The sequence below is a fragment of the Lutjanus erythropterus genome, chromosome 10 (genome assembly GCF_056507025.1).
Source record: "Lutjanus erythropterus isolate fLutEry1 chromosome 10, fLutEry1.hap2, whole genome shotgun sequence".
NCBI classification, from domain to species: Eukaryota; Metazoa; Chordata; class Actinopteri; order Lutjaniformes; family Lutjanidae; genus Lutjanus; species Lutjanus erythropterus.
Genome location: NC_139326.1, coordinates 10,687,757 through 10,713,323, shown reverse-complemented (window position 1 = coordinate 10,713,323; position 25,567 = coordinate 10,687,757). Strand labels below are relative to the sequence as shown.

General features: G+C 39.5%; 2 protein-coding genes across 3 annotated transcripts; one reads left to right on the top strand and one right to left on the bottom strand.

Annotated features, from left to right (window-relative positions):
• The first annotated feature begins 3,391 nt into the window (after positions 1-3,391).
• Positions 3,392-17,560, top strand: LOC146320057 (interleukin-6 receptor subunit beta). The gene is made up of 15 exons (XM_084728181.1): positions 3,392-3,488; positions 4,916-5,020; positions 5,573-5,684; positions 5,894-6,027; positions 6,231-6,361; positions 8,508-8,667; positions 8,840-8,922; positions 10,129-10,366; positions 11,824-12,024; positions 12,933-13,031; positions 14,486-14,626; positions 14,926-15,051; positions 15,332-15,416; positions 15,506-15,587; positions 16,484-17,560. The coding sequence occupies exons 1-15, from the start codon at positions 3,416-3,418 to the stop codon at positions 17,141-17,143; spliced, it is 2,430 nt and encodes an 809-aa protein (XP_084584307.1). The 5' UTR covers positions 3,392-3,415; the 3' UTR covers positions 17,144-17,560.
• A 1,588-nt stretch (positions 17,561-19,148) lies between these two features.
• Positions 19,149-25,406, bottom strand: nudt12 (nudix (nucleoside diphosphate linked moiety X)-type motif 12). 2 transcript variants are annotated; one of them, XM_084728180.1, is made up of 8 exons: positions 25,229-25,406; positions 22,961-23,173; positions 22,304-22,604; positions 21,195-21,483; positions 20,908-21,075; positions 20,451-20,564; positions 20,159-20,358; positions 19,149-19,808 (listed from the first exon to the last, which is right to left on the bottom strand). In XM_084728180.1, the coding sequence occupies exons 2-8, from the start codon at positions 23,164-23,166 to the stop codon at positions 19,695-19,697; spliced, it is 1,392 nt and encodes a 463-aa protein (XP_084584306.1). In that variant the 5' UTR covers positions 23,167-23,173; positions 25,229-25,406; the 3' UTR covers positions 19,149-19,694. The 2 variants fall into 2 exon arrangements, with proteins under 2 accessions (XP_084584306.1, XP_084584305.1); XM_084728179.1 differs by having other exon boundaries at positions 22,961-23,171; positions 25,232-25,406.
• Between the last annotated feature and the right edge of the window lie 161 nt (positions 25,407-25,567).

Below are 25,567 nucleotides of genomic sequence, written 5' to 3'. Positions count from 1 at the left end.
TTCAAGACTCTTTTACTGTAAACTTGTGCCACAGTCACATCCAAACAGATTTAATTGTAAATATCAGTAGCTGCTGGAGGAAAAGCCTCACTGGGCTCCAATATCTCATACTTGTCTTTGCAAATCTTCCGAGATATATTACTAGTATGTGTATCACACAAGTTGAGGTAATCAAAGACACCATTTTCTTATAGTTTCACAAACACTATAAACTCTGTTCACAACGTCTGATGCAGCTTTTTTTTTACTCATCGAGTCCTAAATTTAATGATTTTGCAGTTAAATGTGTGATTGTAGCATTGTCTTATTGTCATTATTCTGTTTCATCAGAGCGGTGGTGATCATAGACGGCCAGTGGAGAAATGTTATATATTATTTGGTCTGTTTCACTTCTTGTCTCTTTTGTAAATACTCAGATGATCTTTGCTGCACCCCTTTTATGTTTATCGCTGTTGCCGGGCAAAAACCACTGCAAATGCATCCGTTTTTCAGGGCTGAGTCTGAAGGGGGGGAAAGTTTTTTTTTTTTTGTCTGACATCCATTAACTTGACATTTTAACAGGTTTCAAAGGTCATGAAACCCAACAACACCTCAGTGAACTTCAAGAAAAAGTACTTCTGTTTAGCCTTCTTGTCTACAGCAGCAGTAATGCACTCCTCTGCCAATTCAGTGTATGTATATATAAATGGAGCGTGTGAGCTTGGAAAGGTTGTTTACTGCTGTAATTCACTGCACAGTGTGGAGAGCAGCACTGAGGCAGACACGCAGACGAGTCCAGAGGAAGAATTAATCCTCTTTCTTTACTAATCTGTACAGCATTTCTTTCTTTCTGTTTCATTTTGTTTTTGTTTGTTTTGTTTTGTTTTTTTGGGGCTGTTAGTCATTTTTAAATGTTTGTACAAGGCAATTTTTTTTGTTTCCATTTTCTATAAGAAAAAGAAAAAATGGGCAGAGATGAGCTGAAATTTTGCTTTTGATGAAAGAAAGTGAAAAATAAACAAATGAGGAACATTTGTGTTTCGGTAATTCCTCGTCTTCATTCTGTGTGCGTGCGCTTTTTTTTTTTTTGTCAAGGTTTGAACATTTTTGGATAAAATGATTGAAATTATAATTGTTTCGCTTAAATAAACCACCCCCTGTTTAAATAGTTTGTTCTTCAGAACAAAGAAATAAAACATGATGGACATTGGCTCAGTCAGGTTATGCAAGTCTACTTACAGAGAGGTTACACATTTTTAAACATGAAACTGTTGATTTCATTCTTCCTTCTGTAGAATTAGATCATGAAACAAATTTAGTTCATAGCACAGTAGCATCTGACTGAATGTGATGAAGTGCTGAATTACGCACTTTGAGTAAAAGTATATAAATATGTAATTCACCTCAGCTGTAAAGTGCTGGAAATGCTTGAAAATGCACCTTGAAAGTTCTTGAAATGCTTGAATTATTTGACCTAAAAGGTGTAGGAGCCCTGATGCCTTGTCAGAGATACTGAGAAAGAACCTAAAGAGCCTATGACCCAACAAACAAATGTGATTTGTGCAACATAGAGGATGATCTCTGTGTGACACAAGTCACAATGGAGCTCCTTACTTGAGCTCCACACAAACCTTAAACTTTAGAGACTTGAACCTGCTGCAGAGCCGTGTCTTTAAGACCTGACCCAAGTACACCCAGCTGTTTCTGTCAAAGCTGAGAACAGCACCTGACCTGAGCTTAATTATTCATTTAATTTGATCCATTTCTGCCTTCTAGACTAACTCTATCTTTTATTATCTTGGCACGCATGGACACAAATGACTGCAGAGTCAGAAAGAAAGAGAAATTTCTACATTTCAATGTTGTGACATGACTAAAAGTGTTAAGTATGTCCTGAGAGCAGCAGAGGAAACCACCACAGAGCCTAGAACAAGCAAACCAAACACTGGTTTTAGTTACAGCATTTAGCATTTTTCATGAGTTTTGTGGCCACCATAGGTTCTCCCAGGATGGGGAGGTTGAGGCAAGCAGTATTCAGTTGGTTGCAATCTGCAACCTCACCTTTAGATGCCACCAAACTCACCTTGAACCTTATTGTACAACATCTGTCAGGATACCATGATAATGTGCAGAGGATCACTTAAGTCCATGAGATTCATCCTTTCAGGGTTGTCAATGTTTGTACTAGAGGTAGACCCATAAATCACCCATGTCAAAGCAGAGATGGAAAACTTACGTTTAAGGTCATTTAGAAGCAGCGTCTCCATTACACAGGTGTTCCACCAGAGAGCACCGTTTTACCAAACTGAACAGAAAAGAGCAATTTAAACAAAAGTTAACATATTTTAGTTTATTACCACTTTATTTGTACACCCTAAAATATCCCACTTGCAATACGTATCTTTCCCCTTCCCTGTAGTGCTATTTTTCCAACTATACTGTTTTGGTCTGTGAGTTTTGGAGGTACTGGTTGGTTCTCAAAACACCAAAAAATACATTTGAAAAGCAGCAACGTGTCTTTCCAGAAATCAAAACCTGGTTACTCAAGATAATCCACAGACCTTGTTGTGAGCAGTTTCATGTAGGAACTACTTTCTGTCTGCAGTAGAATCTACCAGAACGACTTTAAAATCTACCGAAACTGCTCAAACTTGAATAACTGGGTCATGATTTTTGAAAAGAGACGCTGCTTTTGAGTCTTTCGAATGTATTTTTTGGGGGCAAGTGCCATTTGAAGAGAAGACAGACATCTCTACTGCTGGTACCTACATGGATAAACAGCACTACAGGCCTGGGAAAAATATGTATTTTTGATTTTGGGGTGAACTGCCCTTTTAATAACAACATTTAAGGCATCTTTATCAGAAATGGTTGCCTCAGAAATCCACTAACATTTGAGCTCAGATTATGTAACAAATTGCGTTTCCGGCTGACCCATAGTTGTGGAAATGAGTCTCTCTGGTGGTGCAACACACTGACTTAGTCACCTCAGAGGCTAAAAATAGAATAAAAGTGAAACTACTCATTTACAGTGATGTGTCGACGTGATGTTAAAATCATGCATATGCCGCCTTTAATTCTTCCCATTATCTGGTAATTCCACTGTCATGCATATCTGTTCTCTCTGTGGACAAACTGGGATCTCTGAGGAAAATGTTCACATGCATTTGATACGTTGATGGGTGTCAGTTAGAGGCATTGAGCAATTTCCTGACTGCTGCCACTTGAGCAGCTCAGTCAAGACTCATCTGCTGGCTTCCTTATCATTAACACATTAGAAATAAAAAACGTGTTATCCGCAGAGTTTCCATACTGTCTTCAGCTTATTTAGATGATGGGTTAAGTAATCTCTGTAGAAAACAGATGGGATTTTTGTTTTTTTGGATGTTTGGAATGAGCTGATCTTTTGAATTTAGTGCAGTCTTTACTGGTTAAGATGGACATTTGGTCTCCTTACCTACACCTTGCTACATGGACAGTGATAAACTTCCTCTGTGTGTGTTCTCACGGTGAGTCATTTTTAGTTTTGAATTTAACAGACCTTTGTCCAATCTGTGTTGGGGTAGATATTGAAATAACTGAACTACTACATACTACATACTTCTAAAGTATGTTTAGACGAACTCCAAGTCTTAATTCTTAATTAAGCTTCCAAAAACGGAAACTTTAATGTGCAGGTTTTGTGTTGTATGTTATCACAGCAAAGTTTTGTCTGTAGTTTTGATACTGCCCTCCTGGTTTTTTTTTTTTTTTTTTTTTTTTTCAAATTATTCTTTGATTCTGCAGGAGAGGTTTGAAGAAAAATTAGTCCTCTGATTCCACCAAGTTGTTGGTTTTTACTGATTTGTTCAAACTCTTACGTGCACTGTCCAGCTAATGCCATGACCAAACGCTAAACTCTACTCAAGTGAAGGAGTAAATCATCTGGTATTTCACAAGAGGGTAGAAATACAACAAAATAATAATAATAATAATAATAATAATAATAATAATAATAATAATAATAATAATAATAATAATGCCAGTGGTGGATCTAGAGGGGTGGCATTGGGTAGCAGTTATCACCCCTAAAAGACAAAAGCCTTCTCACCCCAGTTGCCAACCTGGTTTTGGGCAGACCTAGTTCAGTAAAATCTTTTTGTTTATTTCCCCTACATATATGATATTCTTTCAACTTTGTGTCACTTTTTATTCCCCCGTCTGCTCCATCATTAGAGCATGTGGAGATCTGGCTATAATTACATTTGTGTATTCAATTCAATTTATGTGCTCCTTATATGTAGCCTATTCTAATGGCATGTGAAACTGTTTCAGTTTTATTCTTTCAGCTGCAGTGTCAAGCTTACTTGGGAGAGAAATATATAATTTAATATATTTACTGTCATTTGATCTGCAGACAGGTGACCAAATGTATTAAATTATATACAGTATGTGTGAGTGCAACCCTCTCTTCTTTGTGTGCATTTAGGATTTAGTCAGTCAGACTGCAGTATAAAACAGAGTAAATGTGTAAATGTAAAGATATTATTCATAGTGGTCAGTAGGTTTTCTTTCATGGCTTTAGAAGTACAACAAGTACAAGGCTTTAGTGGTTAAATGTGTTGTAGGATGAAACCGGTATATAAAAGCGCAATGAAATAGCGCACCGCACACCAACAGTGCCGTTTCAGAAGGTGAAATGATTAGACAGCAGGCAGTTCTTTGTCCATATTGATCTCTTATCTGAAACATAACCTGGTGTGGAGCAGGTTAGGCGTTCAGCGTAAGTTATCATGCTGATATATCGCAGTGAGAGATGAATCACTGTTGTAGTACTGAGAACCCAGTGTTAATCCTGAAAGTTACCTCACTAACCCCTGGGAAAAAGCAGAGCAATCGGGTTTTGTTTTGGTGTCACTCCTGACCACTGTTCTTGTTTTCTGTGTGTTTGTGTCAGAAGTGACTGTGAGGGACTCTGATCTGAAGCCGTGTGAAAATGACAAGCAAGTGTGTGTCACTGACCTCAGAAACTGTGGCCCTCGACCTCCTTCCTCTATACTGAGTGAGTAACACACACACACACACACACACACACACACACACACACACACACACACACACACACACTTCCCTATTTTATATTTTATATTCCTCATACATTTCCCTGTATTTTGTATCCATGCTTGGTAATTTATCATTAAAAAGCCAAATTCAGGTTTGTGGGTGCATTATACATGTAATATGTTCTAACATGCTTATACTGGGTAGCAATTGGTTTAATAATTTTAAATATCCATATCCCTCATTCTGGGTGAGTTTGTGCAATTAGGCCACAGCTGCAGAAGCCTGTACTTCTTCCTTAACGCTGTGACTTAACTGTGTGCGGGAAAAACAACACATTTTGCAGCAGAACACACACACAAAACACCACTTGGATCTGGTAATAAGGTTAAAAACATGATTTTCATTAGAGTTCAGGTGGAGGTGCAGCAGTAAAAGGAATTTTAGGTTTTAAATGTCATGATTGCGACATCATTTGTCCGATTCTAATACGCTGTGGGCTTATGAGTGATGTGTGTTGTTAAAACTGGATCCTGCCGTTGTTTTCCTGCAGGGACCCTGAACATGTCCTGTTACTACCAGGTATCATACAACTCCATGACATGTAAGTGGAGCGAGGAGTCAAACGGCCACACTGAGTCTGAGGTCTCGCTCATCTTCAGGAGGTAAACATCAAACAAAGTGATTATTCTGCATCTACAGGCTCTGTGTACATAGTTACATACACTTCAGCTTTAACCAAGGGCCGAAGATTAAGGATAAACCAACTTTGCTGCTTTTTTTTTCATATCAGATGTGTAATATTTTAAACTAATGCCTCAGTTCATATCTCTGTATTCGTTTCCCTTTTTATATTTCTTTTTCTCTCCTTCAGTAAGGCCATCATCTTATCCTGTAAAGCAATCTTGAACCCGATAGCCGTCCTCAGCATCACAGCCAGGATACGAAACTACATGATGGGGAGTGAGATCTGGTCTGAGCCTCATACTGTGTATCTGTATGCTGCAGGTTAGTGGCCTTGACATTTGATTACTCCACTACCCAGTAATGAGTATAATGCAAGCTAACTGTTGTCTTCCTCTGCTGTTCCCAGTGTGAATTATCCAGAATATAAGATATAACTTACAGACCAACCCGCTGAGTGACTGCTAGACAAGCATGAACTTGTGATAATGTATTTAAATTCTCCTCTCCTTGCCTCCTCTCCTCAGTCAAGCCCTCTCAGCCTGTATTAACTGTCCTTGGCTCCACTGTGGATTCGGTTGATGTGTCGTGGAGGAGCACCAGCCACGGCAGCTGTCGACTTCGCTACAAAGTCAACCGCACTCACACATGGACCCAGGTTAGCATCATACAAACACCCTTGTTGTTACTAATGAGAAAATTGTACTATCCTATATTAATGACCTGGAGACTTACACTTTCCTTAACCACTGTAAATCCACTACAGAACTTATACATGATGCTACAAGCATATTTTTCACATTTTTGTGCTGCTTATGTGTGACAGGTACATGTCTTAAACTAACCTAAAATAAAATTAATTTACAGAGATTGAAAAAAGTTGCGAAAGGACTCTAGACCTTCATTGGAAAAAACCTGCCTGATGAAGGTCTAGTACCAAAACGTCACAAATAAATGATATATTGCAAGTTACACAGTGTGTGGGAGTCCTTTTGCAACGTTTTGATCTACTCTCTCCAACGCACCTGTTTTGTCTAATAGATGTGCGAAGTGTTTCCTTTGTTCTAAATTTACAGGGATTGACATGTCCCAGGATGCCATGTCAATGGCACACACAAATTAACATATTGACAAGTCCAGATCTGTAATGAGTCCCCACAGTGTGATTCATACACAAATCATGGCAACCAGATTGGTCAACATCATTAGCATGGAGAGCGATAGCATAGTTATAAGCATGGATAGTGAAAGCAGCCTCGCCTGAAAACAAGCGAGAGGCACTCCTGACAGCCAGCTACCCATCACAGGTGAGGTGAATGATGGCAGCACTGTTTGCTCTTCCCCTGCATCCTTGCTCACCGAGTACCCGCTTTTCCTCACCCTCTACCACATCTTGCTTTGCTAATGAGTTGTTTATGTCCTGCTAAAGTCAGCGCTGCCATCCCTCACTTTGCCCTCAGCACACTCTAAGGTGCCCGTCAACCAAGTGAAGCGAGGGAGGGCAGCGTTGGCTTCAGCAAGAAATAAAAAACTGATTCGCCTTTAGCTGCTGAGCTGAATGCTTGACGGTTAACAAGCTACATTTCTAGCTCAACAGCTAATGCTACATCTCCCCCAGGGCACTTGCCGATAACCCTGTCCTGGCCAACGGTGGCAGGACGCCGTTATCACACAAGTGTGATGTAAACTCAAGTTAAGAGGGAGCCACTAAAGGGTCAAAGGAGGCACAACGGCATGTCTGTGCAAGTAGAAAGATGACACATGACTTCAGCTTCTTCTATAGATCCTTTTGCAGTTTGCAAACAATGACCACAACATTTTGTCAACTGCAAACACAAGCAATTTTGATTGCATCCTCAGTCCATTCAACACGTTTAATATCTGGCAGCCATAGGTGCCGCCGATTTCACTACAACAGTCGCGATCCTGACGAAATTCTGTGTAGCAGTCGACCAGTGGAATATCAGTTTTGACGTATCATGTACGCAACAACCAGACGTTTTGGTGATTCAGGTGCTGGTAAAACATTTACTTCAAAATATGCAGCTTGAAAACTCATCTGGACGACTGGGGGAGACAGCTACTTCAAGTTTCTGAGGTTGCTAACAAAATATCAGCCCACAATTCATCACATGGCAATTCAGAAAGGGTGACCAACAATAGATGTGCCCTGAGTAAAACACTTCTGACCATTCTATTATAAGAGATTTGGGCATTATTAGGATCTTATATCCTTTGTGTCTGGCTCACAGCAGACGTTTGACGTTGAGCTCTATTTGTCAAAATATAGTGGTTCATCAACATTGTCAGGAAATGACTGAAAACATGGAATATCATAACAATGTCAAAATATGCTGGAGGTGGTCTTTAACATATAGAACATTTTTTTATGTTTTTTTTTTTTTTACAGACTTGGAAGTACTTGTTGAGGTTTTGTTTCAGTAGCTTACTCCTCCAAACTTTTCTTTGTTTCAGTGTTGCCTTTGTTTTGGACTTTTGTGCCATCCTTTTCCAGAGCTTAAGTATTACAAGGCGCCCTCAAACCAAAATGCAATGATGAGAAATCTCTGGTCGGAGGAAGTGCAGAGAGCTTAATTGTTCCTTCACAGGGCAAAGTAAATCAAATTAAATCAAATTAAACTGGGGATAAATGTCATGTAAACAACGTACAGCTCAGAAAGTGGTCGTGTTGAGAAAAAGATGAAGGATGAAGTAAAGGATGAAGTGAAGGACAACTGATAAGCGATGGAGAAAATTAGACTACCACCAAATACCACATGAAGTCTGCTTGTTTTTGTTTCCAGGCTGCAGATTCTATTCCTGCCCATGAAGATCAGACACTGACCTACAAGATCAAAGACCTCCTGCCCTTTACCGTCTACAGAGCTGCTGTGGCCTGCAGAGAGGTGTCCAACATCTGGAGCGACTGGAGCTCTGACATCACCACAAGGACACAGGACAGGGGTAACAGTTTGCACTCAAACAGAAATAAATAGGCTTGAAGGTGAATTCACAAGTTAAGTTGTGCAGGGAGAAACTGAGAAGACTTCCTGACATTTTTAAAAAGCTTTCCAATCACACCTGGCCCTTTGACAATTGACAACAAAATTTTAACCTTGAGTCTTTTCTTTTCTAGTCCCCTCCAGGACTCCAGAGGTGTGTTACAGAGTGGAGAAAAATGACTCTGGTCAATCTTTTTTCCTTCATCTTATGTGGAAGGTACATTGTAAATACTTTAAATAGTCATGTATAAAATTCTCACTGTCTGAAAAAGACTGAAAAGTCCTGTCTTGACTTATCTTTGGTCCATCAGGGAATCTCAGGAACAAGCAACAGCTCTAAATACAGTTACAGATTTGGTCTTTATGAAACCTATAGAGTCTGAGGAAGTAAAATATTTCCTTCGGCTGAAACATGTTGAAATATTTCTCAAGAAACATACACACGTCTTAAAGTTTTAGCTGTGTTTGCTCTGAGAGATGAGCCATCACCACTTCCTCACACTGTATAAGACAAAGCCAAAATATCATTTAGATATTTTATGAGTGCAGGCATCCTGCCCTGGTGAGGGCTTAGCTGTCAATCACATGAAATCTGCAGTTTATAGCATCAAATAACTAATTAAAACCAAACTTAAAATAAAAAGTAACTTTCCAACTTATCAGCATCATAACAAATACCAAAAATGACAGAAACCATCTTTGGGGGGGAAAAAATTGACAAGTACTTTGATGTTTTAGTTTGGCCCATGTCCCATCTGCTAACATGGAGGGGGCGGGGTTTATGACTTATACTGCAGCCCACCACCACCAATCAAATGTTTTGGCTTCACTTTTGAGGAGCTGTCATGTCGTCCATCTCCATATGTCAGTGATTAAAAAAAACTAAATGATGAAGACAGAAAATGATTGAAAAAAATTACCGTTTTATTGCAAAGTCTAACTGAATAACCTGCAGGTATCGTGGAATCACAGACAGTAGGCAGGTTCCTGATTAGTAAAACAGTATCCCTTTCTGTGTAAAAATAACCAGTCTTTGAGAGGTGATTTAACAGTTTGATGTAGTGTTACATTGCACTAATAAGCGGCATCCCACATTACAGAAATATTATCTCAGTCTCAGTAATGCTTACTAATGTTAATGCTGCTAGACTCAAACTAACAAAAGTCAGATTTTCGGTATATATGGTGTACATTTATAAAAACACATTGTATACATTTGAGGGCATCTGTAGAAAATGAATAATGTAAATAGGATAGGTGTAAGAAGCTATGGCTTCAGCCTATTCCTTTTAGACAATATAGTATATACTAAACTAAAGAAAGAACTCAAGGTAAAGTACAGTTTTGTCAAAAATTTTAGACTGAAACTACATCAAAATCAGGTGCCAGTCCAAACAAATGTGGTGTTAAATTTATTTTGCAGACATCCTCACTGCAGGATCTTGATCTCAGTGAGGTTGGAGGTCATATCCTTGGATACCAGGTGAGCTACAAGCCAGTGAAGAAACAGCAGCTGCAGGGCCATTTAATTCAAAACGTCACAGAGCCGACAGCACTCCTGGTGGTGGAGGAGGGGAACTGCAGCGTCACAGTTACAGCCTTCAACATGGCCGGCTATGGACCTGCTGCACATCTCAGTGTTGATGTCCAAAGACAGAGCAGTGAGTGGCACCCCAGTTATTAAATGTATAAGGTTCATGGTAATATTCTGGTGATGTGTTGAGGTTCACCAAGAAGCAGAGGATTTCCAAGCCGTAGCAAGTTCAGGGAAGACATTGAAGGCTCTACCAGCTACTGGATTTCACTCTAAATCATCTGCTGGATGACTGAACTAAAACGAAACCAAAGTTAATATAACAGTGTTGCACCAGAATTTATAAAAAACACCACTATCATCACAGACACAGAACTATCTTTATATGTTACAGTAACAATCATGATCAGCAACTTTTAAACTGACGCTATCAAATTGCGCTTTCCACTGCACTGCAATATCCTGTGTATGCGCATTTGGGAGTTTTCTACTAGAAAAGGAAGCAACAGAGCAGCGACACGATGTTCAGATAAAACTTATTGCAACACAGCACTTCTCCAATCTTAAGTTATTTAGTTGTAAAACCGTCAACAGACATGCAGCATCTTGTTTCATGTGTTTTCACTTGTAGTTGTTTAAAAGGAAACCGTGCCGGGCGTCAGATGGTGTCACATAGCAGGTATCTCTAGGTTGCATGGTTATGGTTTAAAGCCAAATAATTGTCTTGCTTAATACTCAGATCATGAAAAGACAGGTTGAGAAGACTTTAAAGCAACCAGCTGCAAAGCCTTTTGGAGATGACTCAACTAAGGACAGATTTGGTGTATCAACTTAGGTTAAGAGGTTCACTCAACGTACTATCCTGAGTTTGTCGAACTTAACATTACAATGTAATGTAATGATTTTCATTGTTGATTAATGTGCCCATTATTTTCTCAATTAATTGATTATTTAATCCTGTCACACTCATGTCCATGTGCTCCACATGTTTGGACTGATATTTCAAGTCTTTCCTGTAACAATTATTTTTCATTATTTTATTTTCATATTTTCATTTTCTCCACTTGTTTGGTCCATAAAATGTTAGAATATGTTGGTCAGCGTTTCCCAAAGCCCAAGATCACGTCTTCAAGTGTCTTGTTTTGTCCACAAGCCAAAGATATTCAATTTACTGTCAGAGAGGAGTAAAGAAACCAGAAAATATTCACATTTAAAAGGCTGAAATCAGGTAACTTTGACTTGTTTTTCTTAAAAAAATGACTCAAACCAATTAAGCAAATATTAAAATAGTTGGCAGTTAATTTAATAATTGATTAATAATCGATTGATCATTCCCAATCACTGTTAACTGTGACTCTAGAAAATTATAACAAGATTGAGATGAATGAATGGATAGAAAAATAGATAGATAGAAAAATGTTGCTGCATTGAGTGTTTATGTGCTTGTAGGCGTCAAAAGAAGAGGTTTGAAAATTGACAGCTAATTACATTTTCTTGTTATGTTGGTGTTCAAGAACAGGCGTGCAGGCGATCTCGCTTTTTTTTTTTTTTTTGAAAAAATAATCCTGTTGTTGTTTTCTGTAGCTCTCCCCTCAGTTACAGGTGTGTGGGTTTCCAGCTCTTTCCCTGCTATGAAAGGCCTTCAGGTCCAGTGGGAGATCTCCATGGCCTCACCCTCTGTCCCGCCTGTCAGTCATTTTGCTGTTCAGTGGCGCTTAGAGAGACATCCGTCCACCAGCCGCTGGATCACAGTGGACAAGTTCAACACGTCTACAGTCATACAAGGTGCAACTTGGAATATTGAACTTCACTTATTTTCTGAAGCATCCATTTGTAAAAAATATCCAACGATACACAAGAAGATACTTGTCCTACATTGAGGTTGTGCGTGTTTTACACAAAAGTGAAGTGAAAATGTCACAAATTCAGCAGGCAGATGCACTGTTGACACTTGACAAGATTCTGTGGCAGATTAGTACCCAGCTTGCTTTGCATACACTTTAAAAGGGGAAATAAAAGGTAAAACATAAACTTAAACAGTCATTTTTGGCCAATTTGAAAGCAGCCAATGGCGAACCATATTTTTTATTTCAATCAAGGATAAATGGAAAAAATGAAACAATATATTTGTGAGCTACATTGTTGTTTTGGGTCTTTTCATGAAATTTATCGACAGTAACAAAAAAATAGAAAAACACCAGCCTTCTCTTTCAGAAGAGGGAAATCCTTGTACCTCAGATTTGAAGGTTTTAGAAGATGTAGAGAAATCAAACTGTTGCTGATTTCCTCTGTAATCTAACACAATCAAGAAACTGAAGGTCACATGCCCACTTTGTTACCGTAAATTGCCGTAAGAAGCAGCTGCAGCTGCAAGTATGAAACACCTTCTACAGCAGCTTCACAGCAAAACACTTCCAGCAGTGAAATGCGATCATGTCACCTGAGCAGCAAGGCGTTCACTTTAAAACCACAACAGAACAAAATAAACTAATAAAATAAAATAAAAATGAAGTCCCATCTCAGATCAAGGCCTGATTCACTGTTTAGTTGACTTGAATAAATATTAAGAACATGTAGGCCGTCCAAGGCGGTATATTCTATTTACAGCATTTACCAGTATACTAATTTTGTGTGTGTGTGTGTGTGTGTGTGTGTGTGTGTGTGTGTGTGTGTGTGTGTGTGTGTGTTTACAGATGTTGACCCTGATAAGTTCTACCTGATCAGTGTGTCCCCTGTCTACAACCAGCAGTGTGGACCTCCCCAGTCACTGCCTGCCAGTCTGCAGCAGGGAGGTAAACATGTTCTCACTCAGAGGAGATGAAAATATGTGGTTGCACTGCAAAAAAAAAAAGAATTTGGAGGAAACAAAACAAGCCTTGTTTCTTGTAAACAAGTCGGAAAGCAAAAACAATCTTGTCGAGCAAGCTTTGCATTAGAAAACTAACCTAATTTAAAAAAATATATTTAATTTTCTTAATAAGATATTGCAGCTAATACTGAGCTACAATATCCCAGCAGAACAAAAATATTTGTCTTATTTTAAGAGTAAGAGCATTTCTACATCTTGTCAATTTAAGAATCTTATGGAATGACACCATTTAAGTTTGAATTCATCTATTTTTATCCATTGTCAATGAATGTGAGTGCATCAGACTGTATGGAGAACAGAACCCGCTGCATCACATTTTAAATGATGAAGAGAACCGCTGTCTGGTCTACACAACACGAAAACAACAAAATACAAACTGCATGTCTCATTAACACATTTTAAGATGACTCAGTTGAAAAACACATGACTGATAGCACAACTTATAGTAGTTAAAAATGATCTGTTGACAGTCATCAGCAACAGGACACCTCTCACTACAGTTTCATTGTCTACGTCTGTTCAGTGTGTCAGACACGAAACAATTAGGTGCAGGGCAGTGGGGTTTTTTTGCTCACTCTCTTCTCTTCTCCCTCTATAAATTCCTCCAGCCTGTGTGGACATCACAGCGTGTGAACCACAGCAGTTTGGCAACAGTGCCATGATGCACTGCTCCAGCGTGTAGCGTGAACAAGCCGTGAGTCACAGTGCAGTGATGTATTTGTTTAAGTGATGCAGCCAGATCCTGTTAACATCATCAGTGTCAGATGTGAAAATAGAAAGACTGTTATTACTTCCAGAAAACTACACACCCAGCAACTATATGACACAAGTTTCAGTTTGAGTCAGAGTTTAGCTCTCTCTCTATCAGTCTCCAAATGCTTTAATGAAATAATACTTAAAAATAGGAACGTTTATTAATAAAAAGACAGTTTGAAAAAAATGTGTCTTATTCTGTAAGTCCAACGTCCATTTCAAACGGACCTTCAGCGACTTTCTCAGTCCAAATCAGCCCAACAGTTCACTTCAGCTCACTTCAGTCTGACAGAAGAAAAAAAGTACCATCTTGTCACTGTCCTCTGGCATGACATGTCCAATAAAGGTGCTAGATGGAGCGTCCATGTTTCAGGTCATTGTGGCTTTTTTTTTCACATTTTGAGGCCTAATGTTATATACTGTATGACAAACTAAGGACACATATTTATTATTGCTTTACACAAACTTTAAACTGGAATACTGGGCACCGCTACATGTTGTAGTTGTTTATTCACATAATTTGACAGAATTTAGATTTTAATTAACATCATCTAATCCTCCTGCTCTTCAGGACAGAAAACATCCAGAGACACAACTGACAGGACATTTTTTGTGTTTTCTCAGCTCTGATGGAGGCGGTCAGACTGACGTGGGTGGGGGCGACGAAGACGACAGTGACAGTTAGGTGGGAGTGGCAAAGGAAGTCTGGAAATATCCGAGTGAACACATACAGAGTGATTCTGAAGAGAGACTCAGAGATACAAAGTAGGTTTACACAGATGTTTTCTTCTGAATTGTGTCACTGCATCAGTCTCTGTGTTAATTATCCAGTTTAAATTAATATAATTTTAAAAATACACGTATTTATGTCATAAAAAGTTAAGATGGTTAAGCTAGCAAAGAGTAATAATGACAAAAGGGTATGTATTTTCTTAAACGTTATCTGTTGGTTCATTATTTTCAATGTGTATATATATAATATTCTTTTTTTTCATTATTTACATTTGTGAGTTGTGTTTTTTACAGTCTATCTGTAAATACGGAGAATGTTATCTTCTTTCCAGGTCTGCCTTTGTGGTCGGGCCAGTGGGGACACACCTTCTCCAACCTTACACCCAACACTGAGTATTCTCTTCTCCTGTCAGCTGATGATATTTTCAGAACCAACATCCCTGTGAAAACAGACTTTGGTGGGTACGAGTGGTTGCTCTGAAGAATTTCTTTTGCTCTCAGTCTCCTCCTCTAAAAGCAGAATGCCACTCAGTACTCAAGTTATTTTTGTATCTTGTATAAGATGCAGATACAAAGCAGCTGTGAGTGTTTCCATCACTGGTTCACTGTGTTATCCATAGTGTGATTTCAGATAGAAGAAAAAGAGACATTTACTCACAGTGATCCTTTGATTCGGGTTCCAAAATAAATCCCTTCAGGTTTGGAAACAAACTAACCATAAATGCTTTTCAATTTCAGATGAAGTTCCAGCTGTGGCCACAGTGACTCCTCTGCTGCTGCTGGCTGTTACTGCGTTCATCATCTCCATCTTGTCCAGGACTCTGTGAGTCAACACACTCGTGATCACATTTTTTTTTTTATTCTTTCTTTTACTTTAAATTAAAATTCCTCTATCATACCATTTCTGTGCAGGTACAAGTCATACTTCTTCCCGCCCATCTCCAGCCCTCGAGGCAGTACGACAGGCCAGTGGCTGATGGACCCAAACCACCAGGTGATCCGCGTTTCACAGAGGAGGACATATTTTCTTAAAATCAGGATTTTATTGTTTTTTTTGCTCGCATACTCACAGCTCACCAAGTCTTCCAAGACTTAAAGTAAGAACAAAATCTGAATCTTTTCCTTGTGCATTTTGGCTCCTTTCAGGATTTTTCTGGCAATTAGTCTCAGTATCATGAAAGAAGACATAATAAGACAGATTAACTTTTTTGGAAAAAGAAAAAAAAAACAATTACAAAAAAGTGTGATGGTAGAATATTCTGAAAATCAGTTAACTATATATCAAATGAAAAAATCAATAAAGATAGATAGATAGATAGATAGATAGATAGATAGATAGATAGATAGATAGATAGATAGATAGATAGATAGATCTATCTATCTAACCCTGTTTATATCTACAAAAGGTCCATTTCCACAAAGTCTGCCACGTTGCACTGCCATGTTTCTACAGGAGCCCAGAATGGACAAAGAAAACATAAGCGAGTTTTGTGGCCACTGTAGTTTCTCTTACATGCCAGGAAGGGGAGGGTGAGGTGAGCGGTATTCAGTTCACTGCTCCATTAACATGATTTAAGCCAGTCATTACTTTAGTTTTACCTTTCAACCCTTTTTGGGGAAGAATTATGCATCTGTTGTTATGCGTGTGTTTTTAAGGCTGCATCGTGCAATCAATGAAAAATAAGCTGACCGGCAGATCTAGCACCTTTGCAAACTTTGGGACCTTCATTAGAGTACATTCAATTTATAATAAAGCACTTTGAATACTTGAATTGGTAATGACAAACACACCAGCAGTCAGAGATTCAGTTTAACTCGGCACCAGCAGCACTTTCTATCCATTAACAGGTCTTTCATGAATGAACTCCGATCCATTATTCCCTTCAACAGAAAACTGCACAGAGAAACATCCTGGACATAGAGGACTTCCAGGTGACAGATGTTCTCGGAGAGAAAAGTTTCATCTTGGTCGGGGCGAACTCCCTGTGCTCCTCAGAAGAGGACATACATGAAGACACCTCTCTGCTGTCGATCAGTCACATCATCAAGATGTCGGCCCTCAAACTGGAAACAGAGTATGTTTCTGAAGCTCCAGTAATCACAAAGCACCAGCTGCTTTCTCTCCGGTCATGTCATCCTGACTCTGCAGTGAAAAGTCATCATCCAGACAGTGTTTTCATGTATGAAAAGAGCCAAGCGGCCGCTGCTGCTCTGCTGCATCAGATGCAGGATGTTGTCTTTTTTCCTCAGAAAAACGAAGAGAGTAAACCAATAGACGTGTCTGAGACGTCACATCACAAAGAAACTGCTCTAAAACCCTGTTTTCGTGAATTCATGGCTAACACAAACAGTCACTGTGCTTATCAGATGACTTGTGAGGCAGATTATATGGTCAGCTCTTCCTTTCTGGGGAAAACTGATGTTGAAACAGTGAGTGGACAGATCGACTCTTCATATCTGATCTGTGAGAGTGACTATATAACAAACAGTTGCTTTACTGCACAAACTGCAAATAGAGACACAACCAGCAGCTTCATCACCACATGCTAAGTCAATGAAACAGATGGACAAATAAGGGTAGATGTCTTTCTGATTCCTTGCAGTTATAATGTCTATTACACATAAGAAAACAAAAATGGAGACAACTTAGCCATTCTTACTATATCCTAACCTCTACAGGGGCAAACAAAATTGTTGTTGGTGGCACCAAAATGACAGTTTATTCATTGTATGGTGTATGATATTTTCCATGAAACATTTACCACTTTGCATTAATGCTAGCATAATAACCTGCTTTTATATCATTGAATGCTAGCTTGATAGCATGGTTACATAATGTTGACATGGCCTAGTAGTTTGGTGACAATGTGAGGCATCTTGCCAATGCTGAGAGACAGTCTAAAATTCTGATGTTATAAAATAATCATCTCTATTCTGCCCTTAGCTTGTAACATCTCTATGCTTTGCCCTGTGATGACAAACTTTCCTGCTTTCTTCACAGTCACTGCATAAAAGACAGATTTTAGAAAATCTGTCCTGCAGTGGTTTGACTCATAAAAACTAGAGACAATAAAAATTGGGGACATTGTCTCAATATGTGGGACGTGGGACAGTTAAAATGCTCTGCATGTCACGTCACCCGACATGGTGGTTGAAGACGTGATGACTTTTGTTACGTGCCACCTTTCTCTTCTTCTACAGACATACAGTGTTGTAATTATCAAATCTAAAAAATGAAACATGCACATCACAATTAACATGTCAACATGCTAATGCTTCACATATAATGTTGAGCATGTTAGCGTGTTAGCATTTACTTCAGTAACATGTTGACAAAATGTTGGCACAGACACTGAGAGTTAGTTATGCAGAATTAAGCAATGTAATATTTCCAGTTCATTTCAGCTGCATCAGTTATCAGTGTCAGTGATCATAGATCAGCTGTCTGTTGACCTTGTAGTAATATTGTACAGGAGTTTTATCAGGAACAAGTCTAAGTTGTTTTGATCTTAAAATCAATCAGTTAATCTTCTTTGCTTGTGAATACTGTATTGAGCTATATTTAATAAACTTGTAAAAATGGCTGAGATTTCATTTCTCCTCTTAACCTTTCCACTGTTGCTTTTTACTTAATCCATCGTCACACTGCAAGTTCCCAGTTCAATTCAAAGTTCAAACCTGACATCTGAAGTGACTCCTGCTTTCAGGTATAGACTGGTCAAACTGTTAACAAACAGTCCAGCTGAACTTCTGTGGAGTCCACAGTTCATCAAGATTATACAAGCTGACAAACAGCTTCAGTGTGATTTTCTTAGAGCCTCTGTAACCCCCTCTAACCATGAAATTTTGGGTTTGAATTGTGCATGTTAGCGCTCAGAGATTTACAAACCAATCATAAAAAATCCATGTCGTTTGCTTCGTGGGTGCAACAAAACTCATCTCCTGCTGCAGCTGCTCTCTGAGACTGAGCCAACTCAACAACAGGAGCTGAAACCATTATATCACTTCTTTAACGCAAGCAGTGAATTAACCTGCCCAAAATAATGTCTATTTATATCATTGCAACGCATCGTTTTTACAGTAAAAGCCTGCGTGAATTTTCATGTGTATTTTGCCAGGTTACACCAACAGGAAACAGTCAAAGGTTTCTGATGAATTGCACTTTTTTTTCGTCAACATCAGTTCAACCACATGACAAATTAACAATGAATTTAACATCTGAATCAGCAGAATTGAGATTGTTTATGCAACAGGACAAGTTCTCTAATGAATCACTGGTCTGAATTTACTTTGTATTAAAAACTCCAAAACACATTAAGCGAATGACTTCTGATATATTTTAAAAGACCTTCCTGGTTTTATATTTTTCTTAATAAGTAAGAAAAACCAGGAGAGTAATACACATGCACAGCATTTTACCACGTTTAATAAAATTACCACTGCATTTGTCAAACCACTGTTCCTGCACAGAAACTATGAAGCATGGAATCTGTCATCTGAATTATTATAGACTGTTAGATTGTCTGATATTGTGAGAGAATGAATGACTGAGTCAGTCAATTAACCATACTTTATTTGTATAGCACTTTTCATACATGCTTCATACAATAAAGCAATAATTCCACCCCCCATCCAACCTAACCATATTACTCATTTTATCAAATGTGAGGTCTATGGGTTTAATGAAATCACTAATAGGTCACAGATTTGACAGAAAAAAAAACAAACTAAGTATAATAAATCAATAAATAATAGTAAAATAATAATAAAATCATTGATATGTAGTGGTCCAGAGTTGACCAACCTTGAAAAAGCAGCTCCACTGTCCCTGATTCCCCAACCCCCTGACCTCACCATCCCTCTTCCCCCAAACCTCAACCTAAACTAGTCCGGGTTTGTATCGACCATATCTTACCCAAACTCAAGTCACCATACATGGATACAAACCATTTTACAGCACTGTGTCTCATGCAACCTGACCAATCAGGTGATTCCCTTCGCTGGCAGCCGGTTTGTCACAATAAGCTGCTGGTTTCTGACCCATCTGACCATCTGCAGGTCTGCCTAAACTGGCTGATGGTAAGGTGCTGAAGAGTGGAGGTTAGAGGTTAGCGTTCATGCCGATCCAGTGTTTGATCAGCTGGTGGGCGATGGTCTGTCTAGGAGGGATGCTGAGGGCCGGAGGATGGGCTCTTCTGACCAAGAACTCAACAACCTAAACAAAGGAAAAAAGAAGTTAGCTCACAACACTGTGACAAGTTACAACAGTAAACACAAACAATACACACACACACACACACACACAAATACAACTGTCACACACACAAAATGAGTGAACCACAGTATCCAATGAATAGGGAATACAAGGTCAAGATGATGATCATCATTATGATGGAAGTACAATTTCTAGTCCAGTGCCTCCGTAAAGTCACTCACCACTTTAATAGCTGTTATTGTGCTGTGTTGCTCTGTTACTCTTGAAATATGTTTTCAGACAACTCAACAAGCAGAAAAAATAGTGATCTGATGTTTTATCAAGATGTTGATCAAATCATGTGTTTGCACCTCTTGCCGTGGGAACCACCGTGCTTCCTCGATTTCGTTCTCATCCACTTTGATGTCTGTCGATATGGCCACTGCAAGGCAGCCAATCATGAGGCTGGAGGGCATCGGCCAGGGCTGACAGGAAACGTACTGAACCGGTCCGACTTTCACGCCGCTCTCCTCCTCCACCTCCCTCCTCACCGCCTCCTCGATCGCCTCTCCTGCAGGGACACGAGGGTGTATGTTCACCACAAAACATCCTCTCCTGCTCTCAGGGTAAACTATTAAACTTCTGTGTGTGTGTGTTAGTTACCAGGCTCAATGAATCCAGCCAAACAAGAGAACTTGCCGGCTGGGAAAGTCTTTTTTCTTCCCAGTAAACACTGGTTTCCATCAGGGTGGATAACCAGCATGATGACCACTGGGTCTGAATACACACACAGGACAGAGGAAGAAGTTTAGTTACTTTCATTCACTACTTATCTTAATAATTTAGGAGCTATTTGGACAATACTCTATTTTGAAGTTGACCTAATAACATTTAATACATAGACTGTTTATCTATACTATGGTATGTTCATGATGATTTTTCCTTTGAAGATCAATGAAACTGAAATTATTCATATTGAATTTAAGAATTTAAGAAGTGGTTGTTTCTCATACAAAAATTGCCACAATCGCTAATATACAACAGGCCCCTACATTCATGTTGTATAGTTTTATTAGCATTTATCAAGAGCAGATAGGTGAGGTGGGGCGGAGCTTCGTACCGACTCGTGGATAGCAGGTGTTATGAACCCCCTTCAGGCTCCTGCAGTCTGAGTTCTGGCAGCTCCTCTTGTATCCTCCCTCCTCCACTTTGGTGCTGCTGCCACATGTCGGACAGAAGCTGTAGCGGCCGTGCCAGGCCAACACCGATCGAGCCTGAGCCACAATACCTGGAGGATGTTGGTTGATGTTAGAACATTCAATGAAATAAATCAGTTCTTTTGGTCAAGACCAAAGAACGATATCTGTGGAAAAGAAAAAGAAGAAAAGGATCTTGTATCTTTCTCACCGGCTTCATCCTCATTGAGTTTCAGCAGGTCTTTGCTGGGTGCCTTTGTGAAGAAGCAGTTCTTTTCTCTGCAGCGTTTCAGAAGTTCAGTGGCGTCTTCATCTGTGTTGATGGCAAACCAGGCAGGAGGCTCCTGAACGCCATCCTCTGTCGGAGAGGAGGAGGTGGAGGTGGAGGAAGAGGACGGCTTTTTCCTCCTCTCCACTCCAAGGAAGATGAGCACAGTTGTAGGTTTCTGGAGGAGGTCTTTAACTGTGTCATATCTGAATCGACACAACTTGCTGTCAACCTGTTGGGGGAATCACAATCATGAATTTTTGATGTGAAAACAGATCAACAGGTAACAGATCAAGCCTTCGCCGTAGCAGGATATGGGCAGAGCTTCACTGGTGGAGCTGGACTCAACTTCCACCTATCTGACTCTGCAGTGAGCACCATTTGATCATTTTTGGCATTCCTGTGTGTAAAACTTGCTGCAGGACTAATGTCTTCTACTTGTTGACACATTTTATGTGTATTATACTACTCTCTTTTTGAGGATATCATTTACCCACAGTTCTATTGTTCCAGCTTGATATGCCCAACATATATGCATGTCTGTAAACAAGTATTTGGTTTTAGCTTGAAGCTTCATTCATCGTGGAAGTAAAAGTTTGACAAAAAATATTTTATGTGATAATAACACCACCATCAACATGACAGTCTGAGAAAACTTTAACCACTGATGAAGGTCACAAAATATGGCTGAAAGCTTTAGAAAAAGACAAGTCTGGACCTTGTGATAATAATGATTTTTTTTTTTAACATTAAGGCATTTGGATTTATGATAGATTTGTCATTACGGCTCAAATTAAACAATCAAGTTATTGGATGCTATTTATTGCTTAAATAATCCCTTCTGTTTGAGCTGAGAGTCACCTTCAACATTGATAATGTTCTGCTTGTAGCTTATGTGTTGCTCATTACAACAAACTCATTGCGATTGTTTTCAGATATATGCAGTAGAATCCTCTGAAGTCTGAGCAGATAATCAGAACTAATTTCCAAACATAGTGATGGTTCAGCAGTTTCAAACCCAAATTTCAGTACATCTGCCTTCAGCCACGTACCCCTGCGTTGTTGTCCTCCTGGGAGCTGCTGATCATGGGGTTGAGGTTGGAGAACAGGAGGTAGACTGTATCTGCGTTGCTCTGTTTGGCCTCTAACCAGACCTTGTCGTCCCTCTTCCCACTCAGCCGGTCCAGCGTCGCTCTGCTGTAGTAATTCTCCTGCTGGTAGAGGTCAGGGCCCAGGACTCGGTGGCTGCCGTCATCTGTCCGACCCAGCAGGTTGGAGATGTGCCTGTGGCCCCAGAACTTGGCGATGTCGTAGGCAGTCTGTGATGAACTGTTTACTGTGAATTTGTCACAGCTTGAAGATTGAAAACAGAGGAAACATTAAAGCAACTGAATCCATCTATCCCATGGTAAGGTTTTTCTTTAATAAGCAGTGGGTAACACAATTCCTCTAACTGCTATTTATTTTTCAGAATATATTGTTTTTCTGCCACCTAGTGGCAAAAATCTATTACTTTGGCTTTAAAGTCCATGCAAAATCTGTCTTTTTTGAGCATCAAACACTTCAACAGTGGATTCAGAAAGTAAACTTTTTACCATAGTCTTTCAAACCTAGAGTTGAATGTTTTATGCTCCAAATAACATGCAGTATGAATGAATGTGGTATTGCATCATTTTTTCTCTTTTGTATTGTTTTCAACTCAGCTCTACCCATGTGACAGCAGTGCCTCCACCACATGATAGTGTCCATTGCGTGCAGCAAGCATCAGCGCCGTCCAGCCGCTATATCCCGTCTGATTGATGAGTGAAGGGGTGTGGGACAGAAGTGTGGACACCTGAGTCAGGTCTCCCCTGGCTGCAGCATCCAGGAACCTCTCCACCATCTCCTCCTTCGCACTCATCTGGAGGCTCGTCATTCTGGCTGCGTGGGTAATAAAAATAAAACTCACAACAACTCGCAATATTACTGAAATCACAATATGGCCGAATGCTATATGTGTTTTTTGAAAAATGAAAAATGTGTGAGAAGGCAGCATTATAATGAAATAGTTGTACTGCATAGATGTCCCGGCCTAAAAATCTTCAAATCATATTACATCCTGCAATCACAATTTCAGTCAAAATAATTGCAATGTTACTTTTTTACCATATCCTGCAGCCCTAGACCTTAGGGTGACCAAATGTCCCATTTTGTGTGCACAGAATTTTTATCCCTTGTCAAAAACTGGACATTTATCCAATGGCTGTGAAGAAACCAGTGTTGGCTTCATCACAGGGCTGTCAAACATTAGTCAGGTGCAGGTTAACCTGTCACTGTCTTTGCTGCTTATGCTACACCCAGCAGGGAAAACTGTGAGCCACCATAAATTCACAAGCTATGCAGATGTTATGTGAAGTGACACAGTACACGTGACTCTCATGAGAAATGTGGGGCTCAGAGACGTGTGCAGAACTATGGATGCATTCCTGCTGAAATCCAAAGATGACTGCCTGGCAGATGAGGTAACAGCAGCTGAAATGACTCATGTTTAGTACTCCGTGCACCACTCCCCATCATACAGGTGTATATTTAGGTCAATATGTTTACTTAACACGGGAGCTGGGAGAGTTGCATTCAAATAAAACATATTTGTCACATGTTAAAGACCTAACCTGTACCTGTATCATCTATTGTTTATTACAGAGTCACCCAGGTGGCAAAACACAAAGATGTTATGAATATAAATGTTTATTTTTTAGTTGTGGACATGTATTGTTCCACATTTGATTTGTTAGGATCTGGTCATATAATCAAACAAAATGGCACTCGACTTCTGGTGCTTCAAGCCCCCCAAAAATATATTTGGGTGATGACTTCTGGAAAGAGACACTGTTGTTGAATTTTTCAAATGTGTTTTTTGACGCTTTGAGCACCACAAGCCAAACTGATTTGAAAGTCGTCATTTACACCATGTTTGTAGCCTAAATCTTCACTGTAGATCCTTAGCTTGGAGCCACGTTCATGTGCATCTGCACACCGTCTGAACTGTGTCTGTGTGGTGTGACGGTGTGCACGCGCAAGTGAACAGTATGTCAGGGCTTTTGAAGACTTGGATTACACCAGATGAGCAGAATTTTTTTTTCAGTTATTTTACATTTGAAAACCGGTCACCATTCAATTAAATTGTTCATGAGATTCTGCAACGTTTGCTTTCCAACCCTCAGCCTTTATGAGGGTGAGTAGATCATGATTGAATTTTCATTATTGGGTGAACTATCCCTTTAATACTTCAGAATTAAAATTTTCTTTCAAGGACCAGTGTACACAATTTGCAATTACAACCAAAATGTGAGAGGCTGTGTGTAGAGCCAGTTTTTGTTTGTTCTGGCCTACTGTAAGACTCCATGGAAGAAGAACCACACTCTATGTAGATATAAACAGCTCATTCTAAGGTAAAAACACACCAATTCTTATTCTCAGATGATTCGGGACTAATGAAAACATAAGTATGGTTTTGAAAAATAAAATAACAAAAAAATAAGAAACCATACTTTTAGGCAATTAGGCCTATATCCAATTTCTTGCAACAGATCTTCCTAAATGTTAGACACTTTACCTTCAAGTGGACTGTGCCTTTATATTTTTCTCCCAGGGGAGGATTCCCTCCCTCTGATTGGTGCAGAGATTTGTCACTTCCGCCTATGAACTCATACATTGTTACAAAACCCAGCTGATACGAAACACCTTGCAAAACACGTGTTTGGTTTTAATACTGCCTTTGTAAATTAGTCAGTTATTAATCCTCTATCAGACCCGTAAATTAAACTAATATCAGTGTCCATATGTTAACATTAAACTGAAGAGGACTTAAACGCTTCTGAAACCGGTTCTCTGGTTCCTCCTCTGACATGAAAACTTCTCCGTTTATTGGTAACTGCCACCAAATGACAACATTCACGTTTAACAGTTTCGGGTGAAATATTATGAAAGTCTCATCTTACCCCTGAGCTCCGAGCTGTTTCCCGTCTGTACCCGGGAAGCACTTCGTCTTCTGTGATCGAGGCTACCGAGCTGCGTTCAAGGACAACAGCGATCCGACAAAACAGTGTTGCCTTCAGGTGCTCCGTAAGACACCGTACTTTGGAGTGTTACTCTCTCTAAAACAAAGTGATTTACACTCTGATCAGCACAAACCCTGCGGTGCCTCCTCACTCAGCTATTTACGTGCTTTGGTCCCAAACCAGTTCAACCAGTTCAAGTTTCTAAATAAGGCTGGTATCAACCCCTTGGGGCATTCAGAGATTGCTCTCTCCTTGAAAGCGTTAATTTCACCATGA

Bases quoted from the DNA above. Each gene is read 5' to 3' on its own strand.
- LOC146320057 (XM_084728181.1), top strand. From the start codon at position 3,416: ATGGACATTTGGTCTCCTTACCTACACCTTGCTACATGGACAGTGATA. The intron at 3,489-4,915 runs GTGAGTCATTTT...TGTTTGTGTCAG, and splicing joins CCTCTGTGTGTGTTCTCACG to AAGTGACTGTGAGGGACTCT. The intron at 15,052-15,331 runs GTGGGTACGAGT...TTTCAATTTCAG, and splicing joins CCCTGTGAAAACAGACTTTG to ATGAAGTTCCAGCTGTGGCC.
- nudt12 (XM_084728180.1), bottom strand. From the start codon at position 23,166: ATGACGAGCCTCCAGATGAGTGCGAAGGAGGAGATGGTGGAGAGGTTC. The intron at 21,484-22,303 runs GTACGTGGCTGA...TTCCCCCAACAG, and splicing joins AGGAGGACAACAACGCAGGG to GTTGACAGCAAGTTGTGTCG. The intron at 20,565-20,907 runs GTACGAAGCTCC...GTGTGTATTCAG, and splicing joins CACCTGCTATCCACGAGTCG to ACCCAGTGGTCATCATGCTG.